This window comes from Ictalurus furcatus, chromosome 24, assembly GCF_023375685.1.
Source record: "Ictalurus furcatus strain D&B chromosome 24, Billie_1.0, whole genome shotgun sequence".
NCBI lineage: Eukaryota > Metazoa > Chordata > Actinopteri > Siluriformes > Ictaluridae > Ictalurus > Ictalurus furcatus.
The window spans coordinates 13,956,547-13,977,256 of NC_071278.1; the positions used below are offsets into that span (position 1 = coordinate 13,956,547).

General features: G+C 38.8%; 1 protein-coding gene across 4 annotated transcripts; it reads right to left on the minus strand.

Moving 5' to 3' along the window:
- On the minus strand, window positions 1-20,161 carry fbxl2 (F-box and leucine-rich repeat protein 2). 4 transcript variants are annotated; one of them, XM_053612997.1, is made up of 16 exons: window positions 19,889-20,161; window positions 17,300-17,361; window positions 17,140-17,194; window positions 16,967-17,041; window positions 16,245-16,339; window positions 15,523-15,687; window positions 11,894-12,019; window positions 11,674-11,742; window positions 10,594-10,720; window positions 7,724-7,798; window positions 7,016-7,146; window positions 6,867-6,927; window positions 6,670-6,714; window positions 2,537-2,593; window positions 2,202-2,414; window positions 1-1,722 (listed from the first exon to the last, which is right to left on the minus strand). In XM_053612997.1, exons 1-16 carry the CDS (start codon window positions 19,916-19,918, stop codon window positions 1,615-1,617), a joined length of 1,494 nt encoding a protein of 497 aa, XP_053468972.1. In that variant the 5' UTR covers window positions 19,919-20,161; the 3' UTR covers window positions 1-1,614. The 4 variants fall into 4 exon arrangements, with proteins under 4 accessions (XP_053468972.1, XP_053468973.1, XP_053468975.1 ...); XM_053612998.1 differs by lacking the exon at window positions 11,674-11,742; XM_053613000.1 differs by lacking the exons at window positions 16,245-16,339; window positions 19,889-20,161 and adding an exon at window positions 17,847-17,950.
- Window positions 20,162-20,710: the final 549 nt, after the last annotated feature.

A 20,710-nucleotide genomic window follows, 5' to 3' on the forward strand; every position in this document is an offset into this window, starting at 1 on the left:
CACACTGCTCAGAGCTTTTATTTAAAGAAATGTCACAGTAACACCAGAACACAAGGACAGGTAGCTTTTTTTTTTCCCAAACAGTTATCAGAAATTCGAATAAGAGATGGGGGAAGGGGGTTGTCCTTTACATTGCTGCAGAATTACACTTCTTCATTCAGTAACAACTACAATAACCCAACAAACATGGATGCAGTGCTTGCTTGCTGTGCAGTCCATCACCTATATATGTCGCTCCCGTTCTCTTCAATGCTGACAATCAAAGAAGCAGGAAAGGAAAAGATCTGATGAATCATATTACAGCCCTGAGTCTTTTATCTCTGAGGCTGGATTTCCCCATGCCCATTCCAGCGTTGCAAAATCAAAGGCACTCGCACCCAAAAGCCATCATTGATTAGGCAATTAATTCAACAGTCATCTGAATTAGTAACATAAGGCCCAAGGTGCATTCAGTTTTTCAGTGCTCAGAACTACATAAGTGTAGATTATGCAGATTATACATGTGCACTTGGGAAATTAAATTGGAAAATTTATTTTACAAAAAAAAAAAAAAAAAAAAAAATTAAATGGAAAATTACTTTTAATGGAAAATTACATTCTGGGTCCTGGCCTGTTAAATAATACCGCAACAACAATAGGCAGCAATCAAGATTGTATATGGGAATTGTAAATAGAACACCATTTCACATGTTGAACAGAAAATCCGGGTCTTTGAAATATTGCACTTTGAACTTAAAATTCATCTTCATCTACTCCATTAGACCTCTTCAGTAAATATGATTCTTTTTTTAAAAAATATGGAGTCACTCCTAATATTCCTTCATTCCATTGCTAGAGCCTAAAAATCTGAATAAGCCCCCATTCTGTCCACATATATACTCCATCTCTTATTTATTTTTCCAACTCAGTCTTACTGTATATAGCAAAATTCATGAAAATGTTTTAGCAGTTTCTGTAATGAATGCTGGGCACTGATAGAAACCACTTAACTCCAGGTTGAACACAGGTTGCTTGGTTGTAGTGTTATGTTTTGTTTGATATATTTTAACATTCTCTGAATCAGTTACTGTAAGAGTCTCCAACAAGTCCCACTGCAAATACAAAATTCTCATGTCCTGCTCCTCGCTCATCATTCCTGTTGATATTAATGGTTCCGTTCATGAGGAAATAATGCATTCAAATAGGTAACAGTGGATCAAGAAGTAAACATTGTCTGGTTCTCATCTAGCCCTCAGAGACCTTCCCACACAGACAAGGTTCTGTAGTCAGTAGTTCGATGTCATACAGCTTTAAGTACTTCCACAAATGTGTTTTCTACAAATCCAAATGTGAAATATTTTACAAGGTGGCTTTTCCCACTCTCTTCTCATGGATTCCATTTGAAATGTCACATTTTACATAGTAATTATTCTTTGTATTTTGAATTATAATTTTTTCAATAACTTGTGTAGCTCCATCCTGCTGCCAGATAAACCCTCATTGATCCAACCGTGCCTTTCCCAGCCACACCTCTGTGTAGAGTTTAGCAGGAGTGGCCAGCAGGAGCAAGGTGGGGTTTATGGTTTGACTGACAGACTGACTCTTCATGGCATGCTTCAGAGACCCCATCCACTGTCAGAGTATGACGCAGCAGCGGCACAAACGTTGACCCCCTCCATGAACTGATGGAGGTGGTGTGACTGGTGCAAAGTAGGCATGGACCTTAATCTCAGGAAGGTGAGCCTAGAGGAGAAGTAACAGCATTAAAAAGCACTAGTGGTTAGCGGTATGCTAGTATACACTACATGGCTAAAACTATATTGACACTTGACCATTACACCCATGTGTAGGTCGTCCCCAAACTGTTGCCACAAAGTTGAAAGCACTAGATACTAAATTGTTTCAGAAATTAAAACAAAATCTAAGATAAAACAAAGGCAACCTGAGTAAACACAAAATACAGTTTTTAAATGATGTTATTTATTGAAGCAAAAATATGGGCCTGTGCGAAAATGTATTTGTCTCCATAGTTACTAATTACAATAAAAATATACGATAAAAATATAAATAAATAAAAACTGTATTGTGTGTTTACTCAAGTTGCCTTTGTTTTATGTTGTATTTCGTTTGAAGATCTGAAGCTATTTGCATGAGATATGTAAGACAAAAACAGAAGAAATCAACACTGTATAATGTGAGTGTTGCATCAGTTGATGACTCACTCGGATACGTTTGATTCCTGCACGAGTGACTTGCTGACAGTCGTAGAGCTCGATGCGCTCGAGCCTTTGGCAACTCTTCAGGTGCTCCAGAGTGATATCTGTGATCAGGGGGCAATTATCCAGCTCGACCACTTGCAGCCGCTCCTGACCACACACACTGCTGCTCAGGTGTCTAATCCCATCGTCAGTTATCAGCTCACAATGCGAGAGACTCTGCAATATGCAGGATTATAAAACACACAAAGGAACAGTTCATTATTCCTTGTAACCTTTCAAACACTTCTTCATATACTTCTATCACACATGAACACACATTCAAAACAGAACGCACTCACCAGCGCCTGGAGCCGAGGGCAGTGGATTGAAAGCTGAACCAGTGTGTTGTCAGTGACCTGCAAAGTCACATACAAAAATACAAAATTATAAAAAAAAAGGTCACCATCTGCAAGCCGAAGAAGTTAATACATAGACAAATATTTTTAAATAATGTTTAAAATGTTTAGATCAACTAATGTTTAGATCAACCATCAGAATGGGGATAAATGTGATCTCAGTGATTCTGACCATGACATGAATGTTGGTGCCAGACAGGCTGGTTTGAGTATTTCTATAACTGCTGATCTTCTGGGATTCTCGTACAATAAAGAAAAAACATCCAGTGAGAGGTAGTTCTATGGACGGAAACATTTTGTTGACGAGAGAGGTCAACAGAGAATGGCCAGACTGGTTCAAACTGACAGAAAGGCTGCAATAACTCAGATAAACACTCTGTACATTTGTGGTGAGCAGAAAAGCATCTCAGAATGCACAATAAGTCAAAGCTTGAGGTGGATGGGCTACAACAGCAGAAGACCACATTGGGTTCCACTTCTGTCAGCCAAGAACAGAAAGCTGAGGCTGCAGTGAGCACAGGCTCACCAAAACTGGACAGCTGAAGACTGGAAAAACGTAGCCTGGTCTGATGAATCTTGATTTCTGCTGAGGCACACAGATGGTAGGCTCAGAATTTGGCAGCAACAGCATGAATCCATGGACCCAACCTTTCTTGTGTCAACAGTCCAGGCTGGTGGACGTGTTGTAATGGTGTGGGGAATGTTGGCACGTTAATACGAATCAATCATCGCTTGAATGCCACAACCTATTTGAGTGTTGCTGCTGACCATGTGCATCCCTTTATGGTCACAATTTACCATCCTCTAATAGCTACTTCCAGCATGATAATGCACCAAGTCACAAAGCAAATGTCATATCAAACTGATTTCATGACAATGAGAACAATGTTCTTTAGTGACCTTCCTAGTCACTGGATCTGAATCCAGTAGAACATCTTTAGGATGTGGTAGAACAGGAGATTCACAACATAAAAAAGTACACCTGAAAAATCTGCTGGAATTGCGTGACACAATCATCAACATGGACCAGAATCAACATCTTGTGGAATCCATGCCATGTTTTACTGCCAGTACTATATACATACAGTGCTGTGAAAAGGTATTTGCCCTAACCCTGATTTCTACTGTTTTTGTGTACATCTCATACTAAATAGTTTTAGATCTTCAAAAGAAATACAACAAAAAACAAAGGCAACCTGCATAAACACACAATACAGTTTTCACTTTTTTATTGAAGCAAAAAATGTTATCCAACAGCTGTCACCCATGTGAAAAACTAATAATCTGGTTGTGCCAGATTTTTCCCTTAAACTTAAAATCTGGTTGTGCCACCTTTAGCAGCAATAACTGCAACCAAATGCTTCCGATAACTGGAGATCAGTCTCACTTACTTCTAGGATTTACTCCTATGCTTTGGATCATTGTTTTACTGCATAATCCAGTTGTGCTTATGGACTGAAGACCGGATGTTCTCCTTTAGGATTTTCTGGTAGAGAGCAGAATTCATGTTTCCCTCAATTATTGCAAGTTGTCCAGGCCCTGAAGCAGCAAAGCATACATCACACTTCCACACATCACACTTCCACCATTATTCTTGACCGTAGGTATGATGTTCTGTCCAAAGATGTTCTTTGGAACCTTGTCTTCCAAACAGCTCCACTTTTGACTCATCAGTCCACAGAACATTCTCCCAAAAGGTTTGAGGATCATCGAGGTGTGTTTTGGCAAAATTCAGATGAGCCTTAATGTTCTTCTGGGTTCGCAGTGGTTTTTGCCTCGCCACTCTTCTATGGATGCCATTTTTGCCCAGTGTCTTTCTGATAGTAGAGTCACGAACAGTGACATTTATTGAGTTTGAGCCTGTAGTTCCTTTGATGTTGTCCTTGGGTCTTTTGTGACTTCCTGGATGAGTAGTCGCTGTGCTCTTGGAGTTTTGGAAGGTTCACTACTGTGCTGAGTTTTCCATTTGGAGATAATGGCTCTCACTGTTGTTCATTGGAGTCCTAGGGCCTTTGAAATAGCTGTGTAAGCCTTCCCAGACTGATGTATTTCAATCACCTTCTTCCTCATCATTTCTGGAATTTCTTTCAACTTTGGCATAGTGTGTTACTGGGTAAGACCTTTTAACCAACTTCATGCTGTTGAAAAAGTTATATTTAAGTGTTGATTTGATTGATCAGGTCTGGTTGCATCTAGTCCAGCTGAACCTCATTATGAATGCAGTTTCATAGATTTGGGGAATTAGTAACTACTGGGGAAAATACATTTTCACATATGATCAGTTGTTATTGGATACATTTTTTACTTCAATAAATAACATTAACATTTAAAAACAGTATTTTGTGTTTATTCAGGTTGCCTTTGTTTTATCTTAGATTTTGTTTTACATTCTGAAACAATTTAGTATAAGACGTACACAAAAACAGAAGAAATCAGGCAAATACTTTTTCACAACATTGTACATACATACAAACTTAAATTAAGAGACCACAAAATTATTCTAGTATTAATTAATTAATAGCCAAGTAAAATTTTTGAACAGCAACAAAAAAAAATACATACTTGCATAACGGTTTAACAGTTGAACTCCCATTCCCTAATTTAATTGTAAAAAGTCTAATAGTGGAAGGCTGAATGCTTTTACAAAAATAAGCTGTTCTGCATTTTGTCGCCTCTCCGCATCTTTTTTAAAAAGTAACTTATCTGCACACTTTTTTTGCCTTCATTTCCATTATGCTTGTATTAATAGATGTGATAGATGGAAGTTCACAGCCGATAATTTCGGCAATACGCTTAGGCAGGAGTTAGAGGCAATGACTTTCTCTAACTGTTCCTCATCATGCACTTTACACTCTCCATCACTACTAGAAATGTATTTTAGACTTCCAAGAGACAAATTTCCTAAGCAGTCTCATAGAAAATAGTCTCATAGTCACATAGGAAAGCCTTCGATTACCTGTCTTTAATATACCAATTGCCTTCCTACCTAGGAGATCTATTTACCATGTATGGCCAGAGGTGGCAGGTCCAAGTCATCCATTAGCTCATTAGATTTACAGTATCAATATTCACACTGTACTACTGAGACTCATATCATGACCATGTGTGCAGCTTTTATGCCAGTTAGTATTCAATCCCACTAATGTTGTATCATCTAGAATACATATAGCAGACGAGAACCTAGTCCTGGAGGGCGCCAGTGTTAAGAAAAGTGATCTCAAGTTTGTCAATCAAATTTGTTTCCTTTGACATTACGCCTTGAGACAATAAGAACAAAGCCATTTCATTTTGTCAAAAAGTCCTGAGATCTTTCATTTGATAGTTTCTATGTCATTAATGTCAAACAAATGTGGACGATAATAAATGTTATAAAATATTTTGATAAACTAATAAATAGTATACATTAATATGTAATTAAATATGAACTCTTTTTACCAGAGACCAAAACATGGAATTTGCGTCTGTTTTGGGGAGCCCGTGTTCAGCATTGAATTTATTTGTGATATCACACCATGGTAGTGGTTAATGGCTCATATAAATGTAGAAATGTAGGTAGAGTTTTGTAGGCTTTAGGAATTTTTCATAAGTATCTTTTTACCTAGCCTACTAGGTTTAAAATGTTATAATTTTATTGTGGCAGTTGTATACAGTGTTTTATCCATCAAAAAAGCTTTGGTTGTGTTGTCCATTTCATCTCTGTTCAAATGTTATTGTGGAGTGGTGTGAATCGCGTGCCAATCACAGCCCTCCCCTTTCCCATTGCCCTGCTCACCAGTAGCTAAACACAGAGACATGATACTCTGCATACAGAAACCCAACAGTGTCCTGACTAATCTTATAACAGACTTGCAGCGATAAAATATACTGCTTTTCAATAAGTATAAACAATGTCGAATAAGATAATTTCTATTCCGCCAGAGGAAAGGAACGCCAATGTACTGTGAGAAAAATAAATAAAAAAGTAGGTGTACCAAAACATTTGAATGTTACCAGACAACATCTGGCACTGTCACACATGAGGAAGCCAACATGAACAGTGTAAAATCAATGATCTGCTACTGCTTATTATAACTCACCAAAATACATTCCTCTAAATCCATTTTCTCCAAATCATGACAATTCTGAAAAGAGAATGAAAAAGATAAACAATACATGCAGTAGAGTCCATATTAAAACAAAGTTTAACGTTTCATTCAGCTTTTAAGGTGCTTTTTATGGGGTAAATGTCATTGTACGAGTGCGCGTTTGTGTGTATGTGCTTAAATCCACTCACCCTTGCCAGAACAGTAAAACCAGCATCAGTCACATGAGAGCAGCGGGCAGCCTCCAGGATCCTAACCAATTGCAAAAAAACAAAACAAAACAAAAAAAACATTGAGCGAATGGTGGGTGAGAATATCATGCGTGTGTGTAAAGCCTTACTTTAGCTGTTGGCAGTTGAGGCCAAGTGCAGTGAGAGAGGCATCAGTGATGTTGCTGCAGCCAGATATACACACCATCTGCAACTTATGACAGCCGCGGCACAAATTCACTAAACCCTCGTCTGTTATCTGCTATAAAACAGAGATAGACACATTTTAATAGGCTCATTTTTGCATTAGCCTGTGACTTTTGACTGTTCAGTACATTAATTTTAAAAAACGATGCGCTGCAATAAATGATGCACTCATAAGTAAAAACGCATAACTAATTTGAATCCTACATTCTAAGCACAGCTGAGAATTTAGTCTGCTTCCCTCATGTTGGTGTAGTGAGTATGATTACTGTTATAACACAATTATAACACTATGATTTTTACTAAAGCTCAGTGCACAGATAGTCAAAGTGTGTGAGTTCTATGGAGCTTATGCTTCATGTAAAAATTAAAATAGAACATTTTATGCATAAAGAAAGAGGCAGGGTGGAGAAGATTATGTTTTACTCCTGAGTCTGCACATCTGAGAGGGCTGGTTAGTTAAAATTGTAGAATATCTGGTTCATGACACATGCAGCTCAGGAATGCCTCAGAAATATTTGGGTTGTGAACTAAGCTTCATTGTCAGTCATAATGTAAATTACAACTATATATTTTGAAAATTGAAAATATTCAATTCCCCCACCACCACCCAATAGGACAATTAACAGTCTTACTGTGCAGGATTGCATGTTAATTGTCATGAGCTCAGGACAGTGCTTCTGAAGGTGCTTGAGTGCAGGATCATCCAACTGAAAAACACACACATCTGCTCAGACACAAACACAACATTCTTTGTTACAAGACACTACAAACCAAATGTGTTAAATTGAGCAAATGGATTAAAAATATTTCATACTGAAGCCAATTTATTAACAACAAAGAAAACACAACAAATCTACAACCCCAATTCCAAAAAAGTTGGAACGCTGTGTAAAATGTCAAAAACAGAATGCAATAAACCTCATATCTCATAAACCCATATGTTATTCACAATAGAACATAGAAAACATATCAAATGTTTAAACTGAGGAAATATACCATTTTAAGAATAATTTTTTTTATTTATTTGATAGCCACGATACATCTCAGAAAAGTTGGGACAGGGGTAACAAAAGGTTGGATAAGTATGTGTTAATAAAAAGAAACAGCTGGAAGTAAATTTGCAACAGGTCAGTAACATGATTGGATATAAAAAGAGTATCTTAGAGAGGCAGTGTAAAGTAAATATGGGCAGAGGTACACCAAACTGTGAAAAACTGCATCTACAATTTGTGGAACAATTTCAGAATAATGGTTCTCAACGTAAAATTGCGAAGACTGAGAATATCTAATCATCTACAGTACAAATCATCATCAAAAGATTCTGTGAATCTGGAGAAATCGCTGTGCCTAAGGGACAAAGGTGAAAATCAATATTGCATGCCCGTGATCTTCAGGCCCTCAGGAGGTACTGCATTAAAAACAGGTATGATACTGTAATGTAAATCACTGCATGGGCTCAGAAACACCTCCAGAACTCATGGTCTGTGAACACAGTTTGCCGTGCCATCCACAAATGCTGGTTAAAAGGTATATCATGCAAAGAAGACATGTGAACATGATCCAGAAATACCGCCATCTTTTCTGGGCCAAAGCTCATTTAAAATGAACTGAGGCAAAGAGGACTAAAGAGGAGAGGGACCATCCAGCTTTTTTTTATCAGCGCTCAGTTCAAAAGCCTGCATCTGTGAGGGTATGGGGATGCATTAGTGCCTATGGAATGGGCAGCTTGCACATCTGGAAAGGCACCATCAATGCTGGAAGGTACATACAGGTTTTAGAGCAACATATGCTTCCATCCAGATGATGTCTTTTTCAGGGAAGGCCTTGCATATTTCAGCAAGACAATGTTAAACCACATACTGCATCTATTACAACAGCATGGCTTTGTAGTAGAAGAGTCCAGTTGCTGAACTGGCCTGTCTGCAGTACAGACCTTTCACCAACTGAAAACATTTGGCGCATCATGAAACCAATAATACGACAAAGAAGACCCAGGACTGTTGAGCAGCTAGAATCCTGTATCAGACAAGAATGGGACAACCTTCCTCTCCCCAAACTCCAGCAACTGGTCTCCTCAGTTCCTAGATGTATATGGACTGTTGTTAAAAGAAGAGGGGATGCTACACAGTGACAAACAGTAGCAAACAGGCATAAACAGGGCAAAGCAGGAATCGAAGTTGCGGTCACAGAAAACAGGGTCAAAACACAAAACAAGAAACATGAACTATGACTATGAACTGGGAGCGGAAAAACCAGCATGGACTAAATGAACTAATCTAAAGTTTAAACTAACTAAATCTATCAAGGAACATAATATTAACTATCTAACTATTTTAACTATACTATATCTAATACTACGCGATATGTAATGGGAAGTGAGCAATATATATCCCGAACATAATCAGCGTTAAGTGCTGGCAGCTGAAAACAATGAAGCCACACTCTCGAACAACAACCAATGACAAAACAGGGAGGAGACAGAACAGAAACAAAACAAACGCACGTGTCCACAGTAAACAATGTCACGGTTATCAACATCCAAAGATGCGCACGCTGAGCACTCGTGTACGTAGCTCGTGCATGCGTGCGCCCTCGTTCCCTCTGAGTGCGCTGCCAGAAGGGGAGATCATGACAGAACCAAACTGTCTGAATTTTGGGAAGAGTTTAAGTCCCCCACATCTACATTACAGGGAATTCTCGTTAGAATAATGATAATAGGTTATTCTATTGTTGTGGAAAATGTAATTATTTAGTCCGTACAGGATTTCGGGGAGGTTTTTTTTGTGATTGTTGCGGCCAAAAATACTTGATTTTGCTGCAGCTTTTTTAAAAATTTGAGATGCAATTTGCAGAGCTTTTTGTGGGGTTTTTTTGCAGAAAACTACTTCAATTGGTGAAATTGCAATTGCACGAAATTGTTCTGCACTGTCTTTCGCAGTGGTGTTTGCTGGTAAATGAGACTTTTTAGCTTTACTCATGTTCGACGCATGTGAATCGAAGAGGGCTTTAACTGAATGCACGTTGTGATGATGCACATGACATGCCTTGGCCCAAATGTTTCTCATGACATTGTTGATAAATGTTATCCTGACGGTTCAGGGGGGTATGACAGAAGGCTATTTATTAGGGCTATGCCACATTTTATCGTCCATGACATACCAGTACAATTCCTTCCCATGATAAGAATTTGTCATCCCATGATATTGACGATATAGCTGACGATATATTCCACAACGTGGGCATGTCAAACATAGAATGAGAACATGTATGGCGGAAGGTGGAGTTCCAACCCTAGACGAGGAAGAATTAATCCCCCAAAAAAAGAGGGTATTTACTGCAAATATTACACCACAAGTCACTGTGTGCTTGTTGAAATATCTCAGCATATGTGCAAGTTATTAAGTTATATACTGCCACTGATGTTTACGTGGGGTTCATATGACCACAAGTGCATATGTAACTACCATAACACAGTGTGCTCTGTGTGTGTGTCTGAGTGTACCTGTGTGCAGCCTCTGAGGAACACTGCTTTGAGGCTGGTACAGCCACGGCTGAGCGCCTCGATGCCATCACGTGTGATCTGATCACACCAGGATAGGTTCAGATTCTCTAACATGCGACAGCCCTCACTGAAATGCACAAATCAATGATTTGAGATGAAACCACACACACACACACACACACACACATATTTTACTATGTTTGTGGGGTTTTCTGTGTTACTGTAGCAAAATAAAGCCCACATTAACACTGCCACTGACTGACACTTTTAAAATGCAGCAGTAATACTAGCCATAGGTTTTTTATTTAGGACACATTAAAATGGACTTCAAACAATTACAGATAATTTCTTAATTATTCATTCAGCTTTTCTTGTATGTATAAATTCAACTTTTACCAAAATCCAAAACAGGAGCTTGATTAAACATTATTTTGAGGTGCTAATTTTTTTTTGTTATTCTTGCAAACACATGGATTAAGTAGTTCACCAAAGATCTCACAGAGAAATCTGTGAAAAGGAACACCTTCTAATTTAACCCTGAGCTGTAAAATACATCAAATCTGTAATCTAAGGCAATTTTAGAAACTGTGACAAAAAAAAACAAACAAACAAAAAAAACTGAGGAAATATAATTGGTAAAACATTACAGTTTCAATCACTGCAATGGTTAAGGTTTTTTGGCTAACACAAGTCTAGACAGCACTATATTTAGGCTTCTCAGTAGCAAATTTCTATGAGGCCCCTTCTCAGAAATGGTAAGTGATGAGGTTTAACCACGGCATAAGAAAAGCCTTGTTTCACATAGGTAAAGGGTGCAGATCTGTGGCATTCATGGACATAGAGAATTATGGTAAACTGGTATGTTAGGACACGGTTACCCACTCCATCACACAAACACTCAGGTTTGTAGATGATGAAGTACAGTAGTTTGGCACTTTATGTCCCAGGCTGCCATTATGCCCGTATTACCTTCTGGCTCGCCCTTTTAGTTATGCTGTTGGATCTAGACCTGCTAGAATCCCCACTTGCACTCTGATCACAATGTAAACCATTTGAAGCCACTGTCAAATAAGATCATACTCAATAATCTGTCTTCTCTTTCGATCTGTACATGTACTCCTGCCGCCTGATGAGACACACCTTGTTGTACTTTGGGTTCGTGTGGTGAGAATAATAAACACACAAGAGAGCTGTGTCAAACCACTACGTAATGGAACTTTACTTCTTGTAAGCACACATTCACATACATGTTCAGCAGATCAAGAACACATCCACTAGTACACCCACATATACTACACACCTCTCCTGCTGTGACTCCTTTTGCCCTCCGGACCTGCCTGATTCATCCTGATGTTCTACTTCTGTTTGGCGCTTCTGCACTTGTGACTCACTTTCTGCTATTGTGCTATGGTCCCACATGGATAACCTATTTGAAGAAGATTTGAACTTCCCAAAACAATTTATGCACAATTCTCATCCTCTCAACACATTTAGATCACTGCCTCTGGTTTGTTCATTAGGAATGTAAATAAATTTGATATATATTATATATATATATATAGTTCTGTAAAGATGCACTGTGACAATTTCTATTGTTAGAAGCAAATAATATACAAATCAAGTTTCACTGAAACGCGGCCTAGCTCTACATCTAAAAGCTAACCATTATCCATTGTCTTTTCATAGAAATGTGTAGAGACAGACTTTTTTAGGAGTCACTCATCTTCACACATTCGGTAAAATACAGATGTTAGAAAAACCACATTTTTAAATGTGAGCAACTTTAAACCTTATAATGTTTTGCTGAAATGTAGCTGATGTACTTCAGCTTTCCTTTGCTTTCTGCCATGTTCAGATCAAAACTTTCAGATTATAGGCTGCACTTCATCGCTGTATTTGAAGGCTTGTGCAGAATGGAACAGCCTTTGGTGTGACAGAGACAAATATGCAGCCTACTGTTTTCATAATCTTTTTCTACTTCTTACTATTTACTCATGGAGCTTGCTCTGGTCTTACAACCTTACATCATTCTAATACTTTATCATCTTAAGTAAAGTTAAAAATGCCTTGAGGAATTGAGTCAACATAGCTGTAGACTTTGTCCATCAGAACCTGACCAGAAGGCATTTTGTGATCTGGCACAAAATAGTAAACAAAACAAACAACCCCCCCCCCCCCCCAAAAAAAACAAAGCTGTTTAAGAAGGGCCATTAAATACTTAACTTCAAATTAGGTTTCATTAAACCAATCATCCTATATACAAGTTGATTAAAGCAAACTTTAACTAGCTGCATTCACTTCAGTGTACTTCCACTGTAAACTTCACATCCTGTTATATCCTTCTCCTTTGACAGTGCCAGTGGATCAAGTGCACTATCAAGACACAAGCGAGGGGGGTGTTTGAGAGCATGTTGCAAAGGGATGTGTCTTCTTCCTAATTTTTAATATTTGAATATCCGTAAGAGTTAATGAACAAATATTTGGTTAACCATTAGGAGAAGGATGATTGTCTTTAAACTTTAAAGTTTCCTCCTCTCAAGGACTCGATTGGTAAAAGCTTTTAAAATAAGTTGAACTACACTTTTTTTTAAAAAAAAAGCTCTGGTGTACACCACATTACCGCTGGTTGCTGCATCAAAATATTGCCAGACATGCCTCTTTTATGGAGTGATTGACTCCCAAAAGAAAGAACTGATTCTGAACAGCTAAAACGAGTCATCAGCAATTCCAGACTTACTTCCTGTACTAACGTATGTAATTTGGTAACAAAAAACCCGCCTCTGGTCTTCATTGGCTGCTCGTGAACAACGTGTACGTTTCTGTTGTTTTCATTGTTTTCTGCGCTGCAAAAGCAAAAACACTTTGCATGGACTCCCATAGGATGAGGATGTAGAGAGTCAGTGGTCAGAATTAATTTTAAAACGATACCACAGTAGTTCAACGCTGACCTTCGCCAGTGCACAGCTGTTAGCTTTTAGCCTCTTATAACTGTCTAACTCATGTTATTGTCAAACTGCATATAAACTTAAAAAACTGCCCCAGGTATAAACAGAGTTAGACATTGCGAAAGTTAATAATTGTGCTATAGCCTCAGTTTTGATTAAACTTTCACCTTAGAATCCTAAGAGTCCCACCTAAGGCTAAATCCAGTTTGCCAGATTCATATTATAACTCTGTGAAGGTTAGGATCTCGGGTAATGGAGATCTGGACTCAGTATTCATTAAGAAAGTCATCAAAATACATTTAAGCAATTAATTTAATCATTCTCAAAAGACGTTTAAATATTTAGATCCCCCTAATTCCCATATCTGACTTCAAAGGCTGAAAAACTCATAGGTCTTAATGAATGATTCATGGAGTTAAGAGTTAATTAAATAAAGTAGCAGTGCAGTGTACCATGAGATTAGAACGTTGGCTGAGATTATAACATAATGTACCGTGGAAGTTCTTTGATAGAAGTAGTTTGTAGCAAGAGGTGTTGGTGTTTCATTTAACAAACACTGATTTGCATTTACCCCAAAGCACAAACAAACAAAGCAAACTACAGAACAACCCAAAATCAGTATGACTAACACATTCAGTGCTAACTGAAGACGAGGGAGACAAGATTTTGGGATGAAAATCTCAGAAAATTACAGGTGTACATTTAAACAGAATATCAAATAGGCTAAAATTACCCAAGATAAATTTTTTATACTTTATTTCCTTTTAATACAAAAAAATTACATCTTAGCAAGTGAAATTATCTTGAATATAGTACAATTTATCTAGTATTTCCTATTATAAACAAAATATAAGATTATTCAACTTATTTCTAGACATTTTTTTAAACTAAACTCAAGATTTACATTTTCTTATTCTATTGGAAATAATTTGCTTCTTTCTAAAAATTTGTGCTCAAAATTAGCAAAATTATCTGCCAACAGAAGAAGACTATAGACACTATGTGTCAAGGTTGAAATTAGAAATGTCTAGAATTAAACTTAATTCTATTTAGTTTATTGTAATCTTTAATAGAAAATGCTAGACAAATTTGACTATATTCAAGTATTTTCACTTGCTAAGACGTCATTTTTTGCACTGCAGAATTATAAATCCAGTGATTGGCATAAGTTATGAATATAATTATGAATAATTGTTCTAAAACAATTCAATTTTATCTTCTGTGCTGTGTGCTCAGGTGGGTGTTTCCACCGATCGTGAGTGATCATGGCACACCACATGGGTAGATGGAGGACATGATTTGACTGTGGACTTCCGGGTTTTGTAGGTTTTAAACAACGTTTAGAATGAAGAAGCTTCGAATGCAGCTTTTGAAATGTGTTGGGAACTTGAATGGGAGAGATAGGAAACCAATGCTACCAGCTAGAAATAAGTCACCATGACAACCCTACTGTAAACAGAGTTACACAATGGGTGGGTGCAGGGCTGCAACAGATTATGATTTTACACAAGGATAACTATCTTTAGATATCTCTCAGCCCAAAGTGCCATAAAAATGGAAACTTACACCTTAACTAAACACTTTTGAGTAGGCTTCTGAAATAATGTTGCTGAATATCAGAACTCGTTTAGAAACATACATTTATTACATTATTATATATTATGGTAGCTCTTTCCTTAAGCAATTTACTATAAAATATTACAAATACTAACTACAATCACATTTTCATTTTTATATTATAATGAGGTGATATGACACATGGGTCTAATCTCAGGTTCTTGCTATTTCAGTTTTGCCATACACAAATATACCAAAATCCCTTCATATAATGGAACAAGCAATCCCATCCTTTACAGACAATGGCTAAATTACAAGCCCAAATAAGTACTAATTCAACACTAAAATGTATCTATAAATCAGGTTTTAGCTGTTTTTCAGCCCATTGTTCTGTCCCCTGGTAGACATTTAAAAACCTGTCACTGACCTTAATGCCTTGAGTGCATGGTTGGTGATGGACACACAGGACGTGAGGTCGAGGTGGCGGAGTTTGGAGCAGAACTTGCTGAGGCTGATGCAGGTGGCATCGGTGATCTTAGTGCAGCCATTCAGATTCAGTTGCTCTATGTTACGACAATTCTGCGCAAAAGTCCTGCCAAAGATAACCATAAGACCTTCAACTTCAGAACACTGAAATCTATTGATCACAAAAGATGTTAACTACAACCCAGAAAATTACAACTGCTCACATGAATATTGTAATATGTCAGTTAATATTGTTTCAAAACACCTAGGAAATGGTCAATCATTAAAGATTCATATTTCGAAAAAGAGGGCACTTTTGGCCTATTTTTGAGTGATTACTCTTAGCAGTGTACTTCAGTGTTAAAATGCAGATCACCGTTTGTTATGTTATGTGATATTGCTGATGTTAATTTGACGCTGTGGGCAATAAAATATAAACCAATAAATAAATAAATAAATACATATATACAACACAGCTCTCCTATGCAATAAACATAAAGGCTGGCGGGTCTGCAAACCAAATTTTATAAAGTCTTCTTGACTTATAAACTGTCATGTCAAATAAAGCAGAAACAGAAGTGCAATCACAACAAACGCAATTGGACATGCTGATCAATATCACAATTCACAGTTTAATGATTTAGGCGCTAAGTAAAGCAAATTGTGATTGTGAGTGAAGCTCACTTCATAGAGGCATCGCCTACACTGAGACAACCTCTCAAACTCAGCTGTCTCAGAAAGCCGCCACATCTCTTTGAAATGTTCTCCACTACACGGCCCTAAAAAAAGAGAGACAGAAACAAAGTCAAGGAAAAAGGCAGAACAAAGAGTGAGAGATCAGGGATGACATCTATGGATGATGGTCTAGGGATTCAGCAACAAAGCCTCCTGACCCAGCACTAATCCTACACACACACACACACCCCTCCAAAATAAATCAATGCCTGCACACACAGACAACACATACATTTTCCTATGCATACACACATATAGTTACACTATGCCTCACACACATCCATCCATCTTCTATACCGCTTCTCCTACAGGGTCACGGGGAACCTGGAGTCTATCCCAGGGAGGATCAGGGTGCCAATCCATTGCAGGGCACAATCATATTCACACACCCATTCATACACTACAGACACTTTGGACATGCCAATCAGCCTACCATGCATGTTTCTGGACTGGGGGAAGAAACCGGGGTACCTGGAGGAAGCCCGCAGCACGGAGAGAACATGCAAACTCTACACACACGGGCAGCGGCAGGAATCGACCCCCCAATCCTGAGGCAAACGTGCTAACCACTAAGCCACCGTGCGCCTCCTCGCACACTTACTCTTTTTTCCCCCCACATACTACATTATAAATACTACATTTCACATGGTAATTTACGGCTCCTTTTTCACCTCAATATCTGTTTGGAAGTTGAAGAGATCAATCTTCTGCCAGTTGCTTCCATCCAGTGCTAAAACATTCCATGCCTGTACATTTTCAGAAAACAAAAACAGAACCGATTTTCTCAATGATTCAAGGACATGCCATTGTAACCTAAGGAGACGCACCTTAATGTGGGACATACCTTGGATACCTGGGCACACCTACACAGCGTAACCACATCTAGGTAGGAGAAAATCCTGAGGAAAGAAAGAGTCAATGATAATATGCATTAGAAAAGATCATCATAAAATGCAATGTCTAGTCCAGGTCAGACTGTGACAGGGGTGTAGGTTTAAACTTACCTGAGCAGGAGCTCTTTGGGAAGCTTTTTGTTGATCGGAGCTTCATCGCTGTTTGAGAACACCTGTGGGAATGTATAAGTGGGGAAACCTACTATTAATCATAAATGCAAATTTCAAACACTGGCTCACAAGTTTGTCTGACCAGCCCTTAGCCAAGCTCAGCAAAGCGCTCTTAGATGAGCACACACCTACACATGGGCTGCAGTTTGACTATATTTAGTTAATAAACATATGCAGACACAGGAAAACAAAGTGTCTACATCAATATCTAAAATAATGGTACCACTAATTTGGTCAAATCTGGCTACATTGTACTAAATACTATTGTGCAGTGCAAAAGTTTGCATATGATAAAGACATGCATTTTGACCAACTAGATATTTAGTGGGTTAGGTTTCCACACATTACACAGATTCTATAGTTTATTCTATCCCAGGTTAACACAACAAAAATGGTCAAGTAGTGCATGTTCATATAATAATACAACAACTAAACGATATTGTGAGTCTAAAGGAGATAAATATTCTTAACCAACTTGGACGCGCACCTTTTGGGTTTATAACCGTGTCCAACAGTTTGTGCAAATTTAGCGTATTATTCTCATGACAACACTGACAGATGCCATGCTTTGCCTTCTTCCAATCAGTTCTAGAAGCTAAGATGGTACCGGCAAGGCAAAACAAAACAAAAAATTCTGTTTTTATTATATTAGAATGATATTTTTGTAGAAAATTCTAAATTCTAATTCTAAATACATTGCTTTTTACCCAGATTCAGAAAGATGCAAATCTTTGCACTTTCTTAAATCAGGTCTGGAGACACAGAGCATCAAGGCAAAACTATGAGTTCTTTCTTTTGGTTTATTTCAGACCATTTCCCTAGGGAGGCACCAGTCTGGTGCCGAGTATTGATATCTGAACTGGTTCTGGCTTGAAACAGTATTAGATCAGATTTTACATGTGTACCAATCCAATCCACTGATGTGAATGTGTGCAATGATGACCGGCACAACACAAATCTTTCACTGAACATGGGACATAGGATTTGTCTTAAATGCTGTCGTCATTGCACATCTAATGTTTTGCTTAGCTTGCAGAGAATCACTGTGAGAATGTCAGCACAGGGTCAGCATCAACTATCTACTGATACTACAGCCCTGGTATCAATATTGTATCAGGTAAATACATGGAATCACTGCATTCCCATCATTTTTTTGATGGTTTGGATTGTTGTCTTGGTGTAGGATACACCCCACATATCATGCACAAACTGGATTTTTTTTTTTTAAGAATCAGATTCAGGGTTTATTGGCCAACTACATTATAGTACACAAGGCATCTGAGCCATGGTTATGCTTATAGACATTATACACCACAGTATGATACAATAGGAAATGTCACTGTATTTCACTGATATTGCACTGTACGTTCATCCATCCATCATCCATACTGATTATCCTAGACATGGTCGCAGGGAAGCCGGTTGCCTATCCCAACGAGCTTGGGGATGGGGGACCTTTTGGGTTGGCGGGGGGTGGGGGTGGACTCTTCACAGGGAACAATCACACACATTCACACAGTGGACATGCCAATCATTCTACAGTGCATGTCTTTGGACTTGGAGAGGAAACTGGAGTACCCAGAGGAAATCCCCAAGGCACAGAGAGAACATGCAAGCTCTGTGCACACAGGGCGGAAGTGGGATTCAAACCCCAACCCTGAAGGTGACAGGCAAAACCACTAAGCCGCTGTGCCCACTTTTGCACTGTAAGTAAAAAAAAGAAAATACTGCACAAGAGGAGAATGTTGCAGACATACATACTGCACAGAAATGTTACTGAATCTTGAACACAAACCACAGTGCTCAGTGACAGTCATCATGTCTGTGATGCAACAGAGATACAGAAATCATAGAGGATGAAGACTTTTGCAATCAGCTGTATGTAATACCTGCGATGATGTCGAAACTGTAAGATACACAGAACGCCAGTTACATAACTAAAGAGTAGGCTATGGCCCCATACCCGCTATACAGTGCACTAGATGTGATTTGATATAATAACTTATACACCATCCATACGGTGTTATATCGCACGTATGAAGCCATTTCGGTTTCCAAACAAATAGTGCTGCCTACCTCCTAAACCGCACGCTACATACTATCAGAGGTGGCATACTGTTTGGACACACTCTTTAGTACAGCACTATGGTGTAGTCTTTGTGCTCTTAAACAAGCACGCGCCGAATATCAGCTTGATCTGGACTGCACCGTGAGCGCGAGACAATCCAGTTAAAAGGATTCAGGCCTGAGAGCTCAGCGATCGGATTACCGACCATAAACAACCGTCTAAACATCATGACACGAAAAAACCCGAGCTCCATTCGGGTCCAAAACACGCAGGCTCCCACGCCCGCACGTACGCACTCTCACAAGCACGCACACATGCAAATACCCACAAACATACGCCCTCACATGCACGGTCGATCACGCACACAGTCGATCACGCACACGCTGCCACACATCGCCCTTGTCCGTTTCCTCGCGCGCAATAAAATAGCTCTAAAGTGGCCTCACATCAATCTGCGTTACCTCGAATCTGCCCTTGGTGATGCTGTTCATCTCCGCCGCGATGTCAACAATAATACCGAGTCTGGGGCGAGCGCCGATTTGTTTGAATTTTTATTTATTAGTATTTTTCGCTCTCTTTACAGGAGTGTGTGTTCCAGGACGGAGAGCAGCGCGTGCGTGTGTCGGAGACTGCCGGGGCTGGGCGCCGTCCGCGCGTTCCGCCGCCAACCATCCCAGTCAAAATAACAATAATAACATGGACGAAGCAGACCGCTGCTGCTGCGCTGTAACCTCACTTCCGCCTCACGAGTCGCTACCCTGACTATATTTCCGCTCGCACTCGCGCTCAAATACCAAGCTCTCTGCAGTGCAGGATTAATGTTAAACTACAGTAAAGAAATCCGAGTAAATCCCAAACGCTTTATGGCTACTTCGCTCCAGTCGATTAACTCCAGCCCATGAGTTTATACACTCCTGTTCTCACAGGGCATTGGAGAATGGCCCCGTGACGTCATTTATGCGGGAAACGCACGCGTGGCTGATTGTTTTGATAATGTTCATAGCGTACTGAGCTATAGCAGTGGTGTGCACTCATATTTCTGCCCAGATTAACAGAGTTATATAGGGCTACACTGTATAAAAAAAATATTAGCCTATAATTTACACGTCAAGCTTGCAAATATCATTCAAATACCTCCATATTTACTGAGCAAGCCTGTTATTTAACCTATTTATTCCTAAAAATGTTCTTCAAGGGTTCTTTGGTAAAGTCAATGGTTCTACATAGTATTGTTACAATAATAAAAAAAAACAAGTGCTTAAATAGTTCTTGCAGTCCAGTTT